At 38.3% G+C, this 17,079-nt stretch overlaps 2 protein-coding genes across 2 annotated transcripts; both read right to left on the bottom strand.

Moving 5' to 3' along the window:
* Positions 1-1,544: 1,544 nt before the first annotated feature.
* LOC107610091 (uncharacterized) lies at positions 1,545-5,737 on the bottom strand. The gene is made up of 4 exons (XM_088492696.1): positions 5,104-5,737; positions 2,781-2,817; positions 1,920-2,087; positions 1,545-1,822 (listed from the first exon to the last, which is right to left on the bottom strand). The coding sequence occupies exon 1, from the start codon at positions 5,594-5,596 to the stop codon at positions 5,363-5,365; it is 234 nt and encodes a 77-aa protein (XP_088348822.1). The 5' UTR covers positions 5,597-5,737; the 3' UTR covers positions 1,545-1,822; positions 1,920-2,087; positions 2,781-2,817; positions 5,104-5,362.
* A 9,655-nt stretch (positions 5,738-15,392) lies between these two features.
* LOC107607576 (uncharacterized) lies at positions 15,393-16,498 on the bottom strand. Its single transcript, XM_016309511.1, has 2 exons — positions 16,377-16,498; positions 15,393-16,275 (listed from the first exon to the last, which is right to left on the bottom strand). Exons 1-2 carry the CDS (start codon positions 16,496-16,498, stop codon positions 15,393-15,395), a joined length of 1,005 nt encoding a protein of 334 aa, XP_016164997.1.
* Positions 16,499-17,079: the final 581 nt, after the last annotated feature.

The following is a 17,079-nucleotide window of genomic DNA, read 5'->3' as shown; positions in this document are numbered from 1 at the left end:
AGCGCAGAAAACCAGGGACGCGTACGCGTGACAGAGCGTCACGTGCTGCACTTATCAGAACTCGCTGGGGGCAGTTTCTAGGCTATTTTGGACCCAGTTTTCAGCCCAAAAACACATTCTAGAGGTAGGAGGCAAGCTGAGACAGAACATACATTCACTTTCACTTAGTTTTAGTTTAGTTTTGAATTTTAGAGAGAAAATACTACTTCTTCTAGGGTTCTTAGCGTTCTTAGTTTTTGGCTTTTGATTGGATATTGAGAGAGCTGCTACTACCTTCAATTGAAGTCTTCATCGTTATAGTTTGCCTTCCTATCACTCTACTCTTTGTTTTCCATTTAATTGCTTGTGGTCATATTTGGATTTTGTTAATTTTGAATTTATTGATGCAATGAACTATTTTTATATTTAATTCCATTACTTGTTTGATTTCTTTCAATTAATTATCAGCTCCAAATTTACTTTTATTAATTTAATTTTAATTACCATGTCTTCTATCTACTCCCTTTACATGTTTGTAAAAATAGCATTCATGTTAATGGAGTAGAGCTCCCAACTTGGCTTTGGAGTTGATTAATTGGAAACCCTTGAGTTGGAATACTCAAGTATTAATTTGTAATTGAAAATTGTTGGCTAACTCAATTTTCACTAACTCTAATCCTTCCCTGTGAAGTGATTAGGACTTGTGAATCAGAGTTAGTGTTACCTTCTTAACTTTCCTTTACTAGTTAGAGGATCACTAAGTGGAAGCAACAACCTTTTACTATTATACCTAGGAAGGTCAACAAGGATAGAAACTCCAATTAATCTTCTCTTAGCCTAGGCCTTTTATTTCAAATATCTAAAACCTCTTGTCATTATTTGTTGCTTTAATTGATCGCCATTTATTTTTCCGTTTCCAATTCTAAAATTTCTCAGAAAATTTCTGACAAAAAAATTACACCTTGTATCAACTCTTTGGGAAACAACTTGGGAATTCTACTCCCAATTATTTAATCTTAATTGTGACACAAATTAAATTGCACTAAAAAAAAGGGCATATAATCACAGTAAAAAACCGTGACCATAACTAGTAAAAAGGGTGACCATAGATCTATGGTCACGGTTTTGGACCTATGGTCACAGTTTTTTACCGTAGCCTATTTTGCCATGGCCATAGGTCTATGGTCACGGTTTTTTTTACCTATGGTCACGGTTTCTATGATCACGGTTACAATTTTCAAATTCTGACACTTTAGGCCACGGTTTTTAACCGTGACCATAACCATATCTATGGTCACCCTTCCTTAAAAGCGTGACCATAGCCTTATCTATGGTCACGGTTTTGGCCATGACCATAGCTTCTATGGTCACCCCTCCTCAAAACCGTGACCATAGCCTTATTTATGGTCACGGTTTTGGCCGTGACTATAGCTTATCTATAGTCACCCCACAAAACCGTGACCATAGCCTATTTTGTTTTATGAGATTTAATTTTTTTAAAGCATAATCACATCCCAAAACGATGATAATCACCAAATAAATCTAAAAATAAGAAATTCAAGAAATTTAAATCATAAGAGTTTCATTATAAGCTAGATATATTTTTAATCTAAACAACACAAATCAAAATAGAGTGTAATTTGTCCATTACATGTAATACCAGATAAAATCTCTTTTCAAAAAGTACACAACACATCAAAATATTACATGTAGATAACTAAAGTCATTATAAGACCTATTCCATCCCATCCAAAATACAAGTATGAGAATAGAGGCAGCACCCTTTCCATTCTTCTGGATTTTCTACATATAAAATTCAAGCTCTTTACCTTCCAAAATATAGCTGCAGCATTCAAGAAGGAATGAAATAAGTAACAAATCAAGAATCAAATTAGACAAAATTCAGGACAACCCAGACAAGCAATAGTTATATGCATTACCCGTTATCCCTGCCACATTGATCAGGTCGAGAAGCAATGCAAGCCAGCAATCTCCCACCACAACTGCTCTTCAACATGAGGATCAAGCTTACGATCTTTCTGGCGTTTCTTGATTTTTCTCTGCACATGGTTGCTTTTCTTGGCTTCCTCTACAGGGTTCTCACCTTTCTACAAATAAGACATCGATGGATAATAGGAAAACACATCAGCCTCTACACACGCTAATGCAGCTGACTTTATAAATCAATTATAGGTTAACTAAATATCACTATAGGAAAACACTTTTAGCCTCTGCAATGCATTCTTTATTTTGCATTTTATGTGCATTTGGCCTAATAGAAAGAATAACTTGCAAATAAACATAGTGCAACATGTAATTACTTCAGATTATTTTCAAAAGGCTTATTCATTTTGAATATACTTAAAATGAAACAACTACCTGGGTACATTTTTCAGAAATAGTATACATGCCTTAAACTCAATAAATGTTTGGCTGAGTTGAATCTGCTCCCCTTAATAAATTATCTCTTTTCAATTTCAATTTTGATTAAGTCATGGTTTTTGTATGATAATTAAGTATACAATCCAAGAAGGGTTTAACTATGAATATGTATACATTAAAAGTTGTATCCAAAGTAAAAATTGGTTGCATTATTTTGAGAAAAAAGCAGTTACCAATCGCTAAAGCATGTAGACTTAGAATTTTCTCATTTAAAGCTCTAAATGACTCCGCCATTTAATAGAATTAGTTACTGTCTCATATATAATCACAACCAACAAGTTTATAGCAATTATTATATCAGATAAAGTAAATCTAAATAATATATTTTACTAAGTTATGTCAAATATGCCATACATTACCTGACAGCAGCAGGCTACTACATCTCCTCAGCACATTCTGTAGTGCATCAAGGATTAGTCTGAGTTATTAATAGAAGAAAGAAAAACAGTAACTTTTGTAGCAACTCAATTATTACTTATTAGCCTGGCTTGTAGGACGGTACTACTATCACTATAATTATGAAGAGCAAGATCCACTCCACTTTAGTTATATAGCCTTATTGTTTTTCTCCCAAACATAAAGGCTCATCATTGCATAACCCATACCTTAGAGGATCTTGTGATTTGAACAAGTCATCCACACTTAAAATGGATGATGGCAAATTATGAAATTATTAGTTTCAACTTTCAGTCTATATTTTCTGTTAGAAATTTGCTCAAAGTAAGATTTCACCCTAGTACTAGTAATAGTTAGGGGTGGCAAAGCGGGCCGGCCCGCCCCAACCCTCCCCACCCCGCCTAGGCCTGCCCCATAAACGGGGCGAACCGCCCCGCCCCACCAACTAAAATGGGTTCAAAATGCTAGCCCGCCCCGCTTTATGGCGGATTGGCGGGTTGGCGGGCTAGCCCGCTTGACTCTTTTTTTTTTTTTGAAAAATAAAATTCATTAAAATTAACCAAAAATAATAATTAAAAAATCAAATACAAATAAAAAATAGTCAAATTATAATACAATTTTTTTACTATTTTTTTTTAATTTTTAACTTCAATAAAACTGTTCAAAATAATATTTGTCAATAGAATCATTTTTATTTTAAAAAATAAGTCACATAATTTGAGCATATATACGAAATTGTAAAATAAAATAAATAAAGTTAATAACTAAAAGAAGAATAAAAACAAAAAATGAAAAAAAAAGTGTTTAAAAATTCTATAATTATTAATTTTATAATAGTAATCACTCTTTTATTTAATAAAAAAAAGAAAAATAAAATCTTCGGCCCGGCAGACCGGCCCGCCCCGCTCCGCCAAAACCCTCCAATTTGGCGGATTTTTTTAATTTGGCGGGCTCCAAATCCTAGCCCGACCCGCCTTTTTTAGCGGGTTTAGCGGATTGACCCGACGGGCTCGACCCGTTTTGCCACCCCTAGTAATAGTGTAATAATGCCAAGGAAAGAAAATGAGAATAATTATAAGCAACAGTATAAAGTAAGATTTACAACTTGCTAAAGAATTGGTAGCTACAAATATTCATCTCAACAATGAATCATGCCAAAGAAAATCAAACATTCTAAATCATATGGTAGCTACAACATACAATTCAAAATGCAAAATAGGCATAGAGGCATATAATCAAACAATTGGTACATGAGATAAAGAAGAATAATGTTAAAATCAGTAGCCTTTTCACATGAATTCAGTAATATCAGCAAGAACAACATAAATTCAGCATCAATATCCATCAAATAATCAAGAATAAACATTTACACTCACATCAATGCATACCAATCACATGCAAACAAACATTGATTTCAAGCATTAAACCAAAAATTTCATTGAAAACTTTTTGAGACATTTTTTTTTCTCGAACACTTAGTGTGCAAAGGCATTAAACAAATCAAATATCACAACCAGGTATTCATTCAACCTCCATTCACAAAATCAGCATCAATTGTGCACAAATCAGCAACATACCTCAGTAATTCAACAGCAGTTCAGTCAAGCCAGTCCAAACAAATTAAAATTCAACTCAAGAAGCATAACATGTTTATCTATGTATGAACTAACATCAGAAAATCCTAATTCTACTCTAATCCAACTAACAGCAACAAGTTTATAGCACAAACAACCTTAATGCAGTTAATTAATGCAATCAACATCACCAAAATAATTTCAACATCAAAAGTCACCAAAACCAGCGTAACCACGTATAATCCCGCAATGTCAACAGTATTTTATCAGCAAAAATTAGTCTAAAGTGCAGTAAATCACAAGCAGACAATCCAACATATCCAATTCTAACCAGAAATTCCTCATTCTAACCTAAACTCAACTAACAGCAGCAATTTTCCAACAAAACAGTCAGCAACTTAGAGTATTTCCAATTTCTCAACACAATCACACGATTAACCCAATATCTCCAGCAACATATTCATAAAAACGTGCAGTAAAGCAGCGAATCATAAATACAGTCAATAATTCAAATCAAATAATTCCAAACAGCTCCAAGAGTGATATCCATAAACAAAAAGAAATTGCAAATAATTTTAGCAGTCAATTCTCAGCAAAATCAGCCATTAACAAGCATGTCATAGAGTCTGACAATTAACCAAATGAACTCAAGCAAAATACTAGTTATAACTGAAACATAGATGAAATTCCAAAGGAGAAGTTGAATTGAAACCTGTTTGAAGAACAGGGAAGGAAACCCCACACTCGTTCCGTTTCCTAGGCAACAACCACGGTGGTTCTCCGGCAGCTCCAGTGATGGTAGGAAACCTCAGCAACAGCCAAACAGCTACGGTAACGATACAAAATTGAGCCAGAGCAGTGACAACAATACCTCCGGCAGCAAGAGAACAACTGGGTTCATCTCCAATGGCGGTGGCAGCGACGCTCACTCTCTTCGGGCCTTCTTCATCTCTCTCTCTGGGCTTCTTCCACTACGACGGCGGCACCTTCAATCGACGAATGCGACTCCGACCATACCAGCGGTGACGGCGACGGCTTTCTCCGCTATCGCGTGACAGTGCCGGCGACGCAATGGCGGTGCGGGACGGCTCCTCCTCTTTGCGTCTTCTCACTCTCAGCTTCTCCTCAGCTCGATCGCCCTCATTCTCCCTCTCTTCCTTGCGAGCATCGACGGTGACGGCGGCTGCCTGTCCCGCCAGCGCCATCTCCTTCCTCTCCCCTCTCTTCCCTTCTCCGTTTTCCCTTTCTCTCTCTGCGTTTCCGTGGGTGTATGCGTGTGTTACGTTGAAGAGGGAGGCGGGGGGTTTGAGGGTTTGTATTTTGGAATAGGGATTCAGGACATTAGCCTTAGGGTTTGTAATTTTCAATTTGAAAATTAAGATTAAAAATTAAGAATTTTATAAATTTTTTTTGGATAAAATAGATATTTTGAAAAAATTAATGAATAGAATAATAATTTTAAATTAAATATATTTTACTAAAAATATTTTAAAAATATTATTTATTAATATATTGTTGAATAAAAATAATTATTTTTAATTTATATTATAAAATAAATATATTAATTAGCCAAAAATATTAATTAATTTAAATTTGAAGTACTTATAAAATTAATTTAGTCATTTTTAATAAATTATTTTTTGAAAATAAAAACTTGAATTAAATCATAAATTATTCATAATAAAAATTACATAAATTAAATTACATATAGTTCTTCTATTACTAAATCGGGTTGTTACAACGTGCAACGATCGATGCAGAGAAACTTGTGATTCGCAAGTGTATAGAGGGGTTGGAAGCGACCGGTTGGACAGTGGAGAGACAACTGGACCATAGGGAGAAAGGAAGCTCTAGGGACTGGGGGCAGACGCATGCTTTCTGAATGTTCTCTAAGCGATACGGCATCGTTTCATTTGAACCGGCCAAGAATTGGGGAGGGGTTTTAAAAAAAAGATTGAAAAACCGTACTTTATGGTTACCTTCCAAAACCGTGACCATAAACCTCTTTAGACCACCCTCTAAAATCGTGACCATAGACCCTTTTAGGTCACCCTTTTTTGAAGAACCGTGACCATAGACCCCTTTAGGTCACCCAAAAAAAAACAGTGACCATAGACCCCTTTAAGTCACCCTTTCATAAAACCGTGACCATAGACTCTTTTAGGTCACCCCTCAAAACCGTGACCATAGATGTCTTTTGGTCACGGTGAAAAACTGTGACCATAGACCATTTTAAGCCACCCCCAAAATCGTGACCATAGACCCCTTTAGGTCACCCTCCATAACCGTGACCATAGACCATTTTAGGTCACCCTTTTTTAAAAAACCGTGACCATAGACCATTTAAGGTCACCCCCCAAAACCGTGACCATAGACCTTTTTAGGTCACCCTAAAAACCGTGACCATAGACTCTTTTAGGTCACCCCTCAAAACCGTGACCATAGATGTCTTTTGGTGACGGTGAAAACCCGTGACCATAGACCATTTTAGGCCACCCCCAAAACCGCAAACATAGACCACCAAAACCGTGACCATAGATCCTTTTAGGTCACCCTTTTTTAAAAAACCGTGACTATAGACCTCTTTAGGTCATCCCAGAAAACCGTGACCATAGACCCCTTTAGGTCACCCCAAAAAATCGTGACCATAGACCCTTTTAGGTCACCCTTTTTCCAAAAACTGTGACCATAGCTTTTTTTTAGTCACGGTAAAAAACCATGACCATAGACCTTCTATGGTCTATGGTCACGATTTTTTACCGTGACCAAAAAAACCGTGGCCATAGACCCAAAATGTTGTAGTGTTGGTAGTGGAAATTTCGTCGGTTAAGACTATACTGACAACGCCGCTTTTATTAAAATTTCTTAATCGGCATTTTTCAACCCATCAAGGCTCCTTCATTTTTACTAGGGCGTGTGTACAAGTGCACTCCTAGTCTCTTTTTTAGCCTTGTTCTCTTTCAAATCTTCAGCAACCTGCTCCTCCTTGTCCACAGTGAAGACCTTGTACTCTTCCCTTGAATTTACCTCTGTGTTGCTAGAAAGAGTGTTGGGAGGTCTCTCAAGTATCCTGCTGCTCAACTGACCCAATTGTATCTCCAAGTTCCTAATTGAAGACCGGGTTTCTTGCATAAAACTATGAGTGGTATTGGAGAGGTTGAAAACCAGTGTGCCTAAGTCAGAGAGGCTATGCTTGGACATTTCCATCTACTGCTAAGAGGGTTGGAACTGTCTGTTATTGAACCTACTTTGATTGGTTCCACCCTGACTATTGTTAAAGCCTTGTTGAGGCCTTTGCTGTCCTCTCCACCCAAAGTTAAGGTGATTTCTCCATCCCTGATTGAAAGCATTTGCAAAGGGATCATTATTGGTATTTCGAGAGGAATTTTTCATGTAGTTCACTTCTTCCATGGTGGGCTGACCAATGTCACCAACATCTCCTTCATAGGGTGCATCTTGAGGGATAACAGCTGAAACCCGCATCTCACTTAAGTGTTGAGAGATCATGCTAATTTTTTGGGACATAAGTTTATTCTGTGCCAGAATGCCATCCAGTGTGTCCACTTCCATGACTCCTCTCTTCTGAGTAGTCCCAGTGTTCATAGGGTTTCTCTCAGAAGTGTACATGTATTGGTTGTTGACAACCATCTCAATAAGCTCAATCGCCTCTTCAGGCGTCTTCTTCATGTGTAGTGAACCACCAGCAGAGTGATCCAGTGACATCTTGGCCATCTCAGAGAGGCCATCATAAAAGATCTCCAGCCTGGTCCATTCGAAAATCATGTCAGGAGTGCATCTCCTGATCAGCTGCTTGTATCTCTCCCAGGCTTCATAGAGGGACTCTCCCTCTTTCTGTCTGAAGGTCTAGACTTCCACTCTCAGCTTACTCAACATCTAAGGTGGAAAGAACTTGGTCAAAAATGCAGTGACCACCTTGTCTCATGTGTCCAGGCTCTCCTTGGATTGAGAATCCAGCCACAACCTTGCTCTATCCCTTACAGTAAAAGGGAAGACCATGAGCTTGTAGACCTCAGGGTTCATTCCATTCGTCTTGATCGTATCATAGATCTGCAAGAAATCAGATACCAACTTGTTGGGATCCTCCTGCGGGAATCCATGAAACTGATAGTTCTATTGTACCAGAGTGACCAGTTGAGGCTTGAGCTCGAAATTATTGGCACCAATGGTAGGTATAGATATATTGCGCCCATAAAAGTCAGTAGTGAGTGCAGTGTATGAGCCAAGCATCTTCCTTGCTTGCTCCTCAGCGTTCGGATTCCCTCCAGCCATAGTGGTCTCTTCAGCTTCCTTCTCAAAAGTTTTCGTGAGATTTTCTTCGGCTTTGCATACTTTAGCTTGTTATAAATGTCACCTTAAGGTCCTCCCAGGTTTAGGATCAAGATCAAGAAGGGGTTCTTTGTCCCTGTTCCTGCTCATAAACAACAAGAAACAAAGAAAAAGTGGGAGTCTCTATGTCTGAGTATAGAAAGCTCCCAGTGAGATATCCTAAAAAGAAATAAAGTAAGATAAAGTAAGCAATTAACTAAAAAAAATTCAAAAATAAGAATGCAAGAATTAACCTAAAACTTTCAAAATTTAAAAAGAAAAGGATTTATTTTTTAAAAAAATTTTCGAAATTTAAAAAGAAAGGAAAAATACTAACGGGACACCAAACTTAAAATTTGAAATTAAATAAAAATAAGATAACTAGAACAAATATTCGAAAATCAAGGAAAAGATAACTAAGATAAAAATCAAAAATCAAGAAAAATAAACAAGATAGGAATCGAAAATAAAAAAGAAAATCAATTTATACAAAAACTAGTAAAAATACATAATCTAAGCAACAAGACAACCGGTAGTTATCAATCACGAACAATTCCCCGACAATGGCGCCAAAAATTTGGTGCGCAAAATTAGAACTCGCGCAACTTAACCGCCAAGTGCACTGGGTCATCCAAGTAATACCTCAGGTGAGTGAAGGTCGATCCCACGAGGATTGTCGGACTGAGCAAGCAATAGTTATCCTGTTGGACTTTGTCAGGCAAACAGTAAAAGATGGTTGTGTTGAAAGCGCATAAGACGAAATAATAAAGAAAGCAATAAAAGGTTTGATGTAAAACAATGATAAGAAAACAGTTAAGGTCTCAGAGATGTTTATCTTTCCAGATTAAAACTTCTTACTAACTATTTTAACAATGAATGATTCATTCTATGGAAAACTATAAGTGATTAACCCTAATCCCTTAGTGATTAATCTCCTCTAATCCTCATCAAATGCCACTCATGTGGTCATTTAATTCGAATTGGAGGGTGAAGTTCAGAAAACTAGTTTATACCACAAAGGCCCTAATCACCCTAAATTCGGGCTGAACAGATGTTCCTTGTCCCCAACAGGTTGTGGATTAGCCGTCTAGGAGGCGTGTATCAAGCTGTGGTTCAAGCGATCTCTCTCGAGCATCACAAAAACCCATGTAGAAAAAAGGTCATACTTCTGTTCTACCCAGTTTCATTAGTTTAAGAACGAAATCATACCTTAGAATTGAAACAAACATATATTAAAATAGAAGAGCAATAATATTAATCCATAGAAATCAACAAAACTCCTAACCTTAACCAGGAGGTTTAGCTGCTCGTAACTTATAGAGAAAACAAGATTATGAAAAGTGCAGGAGGAAGATGATTCTAACCTAATTGATCTTCTCCTTTAAATAGTAACCTAATAATAAATGCTAAACCTAAAAGATATTATTTTAAAATAAAATATTACAAATATAAAATAAGATAAAACTAATAAGTGCTAAATCTACTTGGAGGCCCAATGATGTGTGAAACGAGCTGCTTGCTGGCATTCAACGCCAGGATTGGGCGTTGAATGCTAGAGAGGGGGAAGCGCTTCTGATCTCATGCCCCCTGCTGGCGTTGAACGCCAGGTGCGCGTTCAGCACCCAGGGGGGAGCTGCCAGCATTTTTTTTCTTGCTCTAGGTTTATTCAAACTGCTCCAAATTTCACCTAAAACCATAAAAACACAAGAAAAACTCAAAGTAGCATCCAAAGGTGATTTTTACAGTAAAATCAAGTACAAGTAATAAAATTCTAACTAAAAACAATATAAAAATGACTAGAAAAAGGGTATAAGATGCTCACGCATCAGTACTACCCTAGCAGAGTGAATCCATGACACCCTAAGAGGTAGTTGTAAGTAGGTGTGATATCCATTACTTAGAATAATACGTTAAAAGTACATGGACCAATTTGGAATGGGTTTTCAATCTCTCCAATGACACATCTTCTCATACCATCAAAAGCCTTTACTACCATTGCATTTGGCCTTATGTATGAGTTATCAAATAGTAGTTTGTCAAGTGTGAATTTTGGTATCACATTGAAAGAGGAGCCATTATCTATTAATACTCTTGACATAACGTGATTTCGACACTTCACAAATATATGAGGGGCATTGACGTGTCCTCTTCCTTCAAAGGAAATTTTATCGTCCAAAAATTGGATAAAATTATCACCAATAATATTGTTAACTATACCATCAAATTTTTCAATAGGTATGTCATGAGACATGTGTGCTTGGTTCAACACTTTCATGAAAGCCATTATATGGAGTGCCAAATTCATCAGAAGAGATAATGGTGAAATCTTTGTTAGAGTGCGATTTAGCTAATCAACCATTTGATACTTGCTTTGTTTAATAAATTTAAAGAATTTACAACTCACAAGCATCTTTTTCTGAGATCTCTATTTCATCATTTTTAGTAGGAATTTTCCCCAATTAATCTTTTTCCTTGTGAATATTTTTCACCTCATTCTCTTGACCTTTCAGTAATTTCTCTAGCATATATATATAACCACTATAAGTTATTTCACCTACCCCACCAATGTTGATAATTGTATGAGTTCCATTATCACTCTGTGTGGCATTAAGAGAATCATCTTAATTACTTTGACATTGTATTTCTATAAAATTTCTCTAGAGTCCTTGTATGGGAAAGGATTTGGCACTTGTATTGTGATAGCCTTTGGAATATTTTCGGGCAGGTGGGGATCACCCTTGGTATCGTAGATCACTAGGGGTGTGTTTGTTTGATGTGAAAATGGGAGGAAAGAAAAGGGAAGGAAAGAAATTGGAAGGAAAATAGTTATTTTTCCTTGTTTGGTTGAGGAGATAAATAGGAGAAGAAGGAAAATAGATGGAAAAATATTGGTGGGATCCACCAATTTTTTTTCCTCCAACAATGGAAAGAAAATGGAGAGAAAACTAATTCTCTCTCTCTACTTCCAATATTATCCCTTTACTTTTTTCAATATATTTTATAATATAAGGGTAAAATTATCTTTTTATAACATTTTTTCCTTCTTATTTTCCTTTCATCCAAATACATCTAAGGAAAATAAAAATCCGCTCAATTTCTTTCCTTTCCTTTCTTTCTTTTCTATTTTTTTCCTCTTTATTTCTTTCCTTCCAACCAAACATAGCCTAGAGGTTTTGGTGGAAAAGCAATTTTCCTCACGAGGGTACTTTGAATTATTCCATCATTAGTTGACCCATTAATCGTGTTTACATCATTTTCAATATAACTGACTTGTATCAACTTTCTGTCAATTAAAGTTGGTAGATTTGTCTAAATTTATTGTTTTCTTCAATGAATGTTGAAGTTTTTCATAAATGAATCAAGTTGTTCCCTCCACCTCTATTGAAGTAGATGTAGTGGAAATTGGCATTAACTCAAATTCACAAAATTTTTGGAGAGTGAACTTCATCGGGGTTTTGACTTCAGTTGCTGTAATAACCAACTCTTCTCTTGAATCTTCAATGGCATTGTTTGACCTCCATGATTAGGTAGAGGATTTTGATTCATATTAGGGTTATTTTCTTTAAAATTTAACTATTTAGCATTAATTATCTCTTGCAATTTATATTTTAAGGCTCCACAATTTTTTGTGGAGTGTCCCATAGCTCCTACATGGTTGTCATATTTTGGGGGTATAAAATCTATTGAGATAAGTTAGTTCAACTAGTTTTATTGGGACCGAAACTACCAAGGAATTTTGAATGAGATGTGGGAGTAATTTAGTATAAGTAATAGGGTGGATGATACAATACTCCCCTAATGTTTAGACATTATCAATATTGTAATGTTCATTAGCACAGTATTCTAAAAGGTATTCTATTTTTTTAACAAGGAAGCTCAACACACTCAGTGGAGCGAGAAAAAACTAACAAACAAGGAACCTGTAAAAAAAAGAATAGAAATCTGTCCCTAATGTTATCTCCGGCATTGTCATCAACAACAAAAGGGATCCAAACTACACCATTCTCTATAACAGAGTACAGATTTATGGAACACCTCCTCTGCACCTCCTTCCATGTTCTTGAAAATTCGCCTGTTCCTCTCTAGCCAAATGTTCCAAATAACCAAAAAGAAACATATGAGCTACTTGTTGTGGTCTCCTTTCCTTCTAGCAACACCTGTCCAGCTCTCAAAGTGTTCCTTTAGTGAGCCCGGAATAGATCACAATCTCCCAAAGTCAGATAGCAATAGACACCACACATGCCAAGTAAACTCACAGCCCAGAAACAAGTGATGTATATATTCAACGTCTTTTTTACATAGAACACATATATTATCACCATGTTCAACAATTCCCAGTCTATGCAATCTTTCTTTGGTGTTCACTCTCCCTATCAAAGTAAACCAAATAAATAACTCCACTCGTGGTGAAACCAAACCTTTCCAAATGTTTCTGGTAAAACTGTAGCTGGTAATTTTCTCCGGGAGGGACTCCAACTGCATTACCTGCACAAATGAGTTAGTTGAAAAAATACCTTCCTTGTCAAATTTCCACACAACTCTATCTTGCTTATCATATGCTAGCTTAATAGGCCGTAAAGTTTCATATAATTGATCCACTAGTTTTAACTTTCATTGGTATAACTCTTGCCTCCACTGGAAGTTCCAGATCCACTCTAACCCATCCCAAAATCCACAATCCCCTATAACAGATCCTTTTTGGTTTGAAATAGAGAAAAGCCTCGGAAAACTCATCTTTAGCGAACCACTTTGTAGCCAGACATCCTCCCAGAATCGAGTCCTCCTTCCGTCACCCACCTCCATAGATAATCCCGCAATCATCTTATCTCTCACATCAGTATCCCTAATCTGCAGCTGACAGATATCCTTCCATGGACCCCCTCTACCCGGTAATGTCTGAGCCGTTAACATCACATTGGGGTTCAAGTCATAGCAAAAACACACGACCTTCTTCCATAATGGGCACTCCTCTTTTGAGAATCGCCACCACCACTTGAAAAGAAGTGCAGTGTTTCTAATTACTGCATCACCCACCCCCAACCCACCCACCTTTTCAGGGGCTTGAACTAACTCCCACTTAACTAACGCCAAACCATTCCTACCTTCCTCCTTGCTCCACAGGAATCTCCTCTGCAACGAGATCAACTTGTCTGACACTGCCTTCGGCATCTTATACAGACTCAAGTAGTACACCGGCAAGCTGTTTAGCACAGATTTAATAAGGACAAGCTTACCCGCCTTATTGAGTAGTTTTGCCTTCCACAAGCTGAGCTTCTCCTCAACCTTGTCAATAATCGGTTTTCAAGTCCTGACTAGTCTTGGATTTGCTCCTAGAGAAATGCCAAGATATCTTACTGGAAGACTGGCCTCCTTACATCCCAAGTAGCTGCACATGTTGGAGGTACACTGTTGTTCACAATTGATTGGAATTAGACTTGATTTATCAAAGTTAATAGTCAACCCTGACATCATCTCAAAGCACCTTAGCAGCCTGGCATAGTTTCTGATGGTCTCCTCCTCTGGTGGACAGAATAATATAATGTCATCTGCGAATTGTAAATGTGATAACTCTATATTGTCCTTTCAAATCAGCAGCGGCAAAATACGTTTGTTTTTGACTGCCTCCCCTACCATCCTATGCAGCACATCAACAACCAGAACAAATAGGAATGGAGATAGTGGATCACCTTGTCTCAAACCTCTCTCTATCTTAAAAGGTTTAGATGGTGAGCCATTTACCAAGATCGACATAGAAGCTGTGCTAATACACTCCTTCACCCATGTCCTCCATTTCCAACCAAAGCCCATCTTTTGTAGCACAATATCCACAAAACTCTATTTTACCCGATCATAAGCCTTTTGGAAATCTGATTTGATAATTACCGCTTTCTTCTTTCTACTCTTTAGCCAGTGCACTGTTTCGCATGCAATAAGAGCTCCATCATGAATTTTCTGCCCTTTCACAAATGTGCTTTGGGTCTCCCCTACTAGACCTGGCATGACTGATCTCATCCTCTTAACCAGCACTTTGGAAATTACTTTGTATACACAACCAACCATGCTGATCGGCCGAAGGTCCTTGATCTCCTTAGCTCCGGTAAACTTAGGTGCTAGGGCCACCCAAGTAATATTGGCCTCAGAAGGTAACCGTGACGATCGAAAGAAGTCCAAAACAGTTGTCATGAATTCCACACCAATCTCATCCCAGCACTTCTTAATGAAATTCATGTTATACCCATCACTCCCTGGAGCCTTGGAAGATTCACAATCCCAGACGGCTTCTCTAATCTCCTCCATTGTTGGTATTCTCTCCAGAGCTATCGAGTCTTCTTCATCAATCCGATTTACCAGACTGTCCCTAAAATCCACTACCGGTGATCTCTCCTGGTGATATAGATCTTTATAGAAATCTCTGATAGCAATTTTGATCCGAGCTTGATTTCTTATTAGCCTACCATGAATTACCAGAGCATCAAGTCTATTGTTCTTCCTTCTTGCCGATGCCAAATTATGGGAGTACCTAGCATTCTTATCCATATCTTTTGCATGCCTAGATCGCGACATCTGCTTCCAGTGTACTTCTTTTCTGACATACCACTGCTTGCAACAGCTCACTAGTGCCTTCCTTCTAGCCTCCACTGTATCATCATAAACTCCATTTCCTGCCAACTCGTCTTACTTCCTGATTTCATCCTTAAAACGCTGAATTTTCTTATCCATGTTTCCAAAATTGTCCTTATGCCATCTTTCCAGAGGTACTGTTAAAGTCTTTAACTTATCTGTGAATCGTGCCTCACCAAGATTCCTCCATTCTTCCCTGACCATCCTTAGGAAACCATCATGTGTAAACCAGGAATCTAAGCTACAAAAGGGTCGTGATCCACCTCTAGATATGGTATCTTCCACTATAATTGGGCAGTGATCTGACATGCCTCTTGGTCCCCCTTTTAGTAGAATCTTTGGAAACTCCTCCGTCCATTCTACACTCACTAGGACTCTATTAATGCGACTGCAGGAGCAACCTCTAAACCAGGTAAACTTACGATCATGCAACGGTAGGTCCACTAGCTGCATATCTTGTACCCAACACTTGAAATCTTCTGCAGACACTATTAACCTATCCTGTCCTTTCCTCTCTTCAACCTGTATAACCTCATTGAAGTCATCCATGTAGCATATCGGTACTTGACATACACCAGCTATGAAGCTCAATTCCTCCCACACAACAAGTTTTTCTGCTCTATTATGAGCACCATATACCAAACAGAAAGCACAAGGAAAATCATTTTTCAATAGGACTCCTTCAATACATAACCATCTCTCTCCTTTATAGCAATTATTCATTCTAAACAGCATAATATCCCACATTAACACCAGCCCCCCTGACGTGCCTTCCGAGCCTACATACTCCCACCCTACAGCATCGTTCCACCAAATACGTACTACATTAAACTTAGTCACAACTAACATTTTAGACTCAACCAACCCTAACATATTCAGCTTCTGTTTTGTTTTGAGCTCTTTAACCATACTCAGCTTACCAATCCCCCCTAACCCCCTAACAATCAAAGAGCTAAAAATCATTTTAAATCTTTAGTACACACCTTTTTTAGCTTTCTCGGTCTGCATCTTCACGCCTTTTCTTTCTGCTTAGCCAACCTCCTCTTTTGAGCAAGTGCTTCATTCTGTTCTTGTAGAATCGCCATTATGTCGTCATCTTCATCGCACTGCACTGCTCCGGACTCTACTGCTAGATCCCATGCCCTTTTGTTTTCAATCATCTACTCTTCTCTTTCCAGAGTTTTCATATCACTGAGTCCCTTGTTCCCGTTGCTGGCATCCATCCCAGGCCCATTATCGCCACCGCCTTTCTCAAGTCTGGCAGTAGCCAGGGGCATAACGTCTGCTAAAGCTTCGTTACCGACCTCTAGGATCTCTTCCCCGTCGGCTGCATTATCCTTCCCTGGCGCTGGCATCGTTTTCTGGGTCTGTCTCTCATCCCCATCTACCCTGGAGAAGCCAACTCCTACCATCACCATCGCAAAGTTCTTTGAAGGCTTGGGGAGACAGTCCGTTGATTCCAGCTCAGTCTCACAGTTCCCCGTCACGACGTCAGTCGCCTCACGCTCAGCTCGTCGGCAATCTTGCTCATCAGCTCGTCCGCCTCTCTTCCCTCGTGGCCCAGTCTCGTCCGTAACTTCCAGGTTCTCTCCTCCAAGGCAGGCGTGTGCTGCGGCGCTCGATCTAGGAGATGGAGAGCACCCGTCTGGAGGCAGCCCGACCCGACCCAGGCGCCTAGTTCATCCTTCCGTGCCCTCCACATCAGTCGCTGGGCCTCCTGTTGATGAAGAGCGGCCCAATC

This window comes from Arachis ipaensis, chromosome B7 (assembly GCF_059453495.1).
Source record: "Arachis ipaensis isolate K30076 ecotype BB chromosome B7, ASM5945349v1, whole genome shotgun sequence".
In the NCBI taxonomy this organism is placed as follows: domain Eukaryota; kingdom Viridiplantae; phylum Streptophyta; class Magnoliopsida; order Fabales; family Fabaceae; genus Arachis; species Arachis ipaensis.
This window is presented reverse-complemented; position numbering and strand designations above follow the sequence as displayed.

What these genes read in the sequence shown, in the direction of transcription:
- LOC107610091 (XM_088492696.1), bottom strand. Translation starts at nt 5,596, where the DNA reads ATGGCGCTGGCGGGACAGGCAGCCGCCGTCACCGTCGATGCTCGCAAG.
- LOC107607576 (XM_016309511.1), bottom strand. Translation starts at nt 16,498, where the DNA reads ATGATTGAAAACAAAAGGGCATGGGATCTAGCAGTAGAGTCCGGAGCA. An exon ending in GCACTTGCTCAAAAGAGGAG is followed by an intron (nt 16,276 to 16,376) that starts GTTGGCTAAGCA and finishes TTTGATTGTTAG; the next exon opens with GGGGTTAGGGGGGATTGGTA.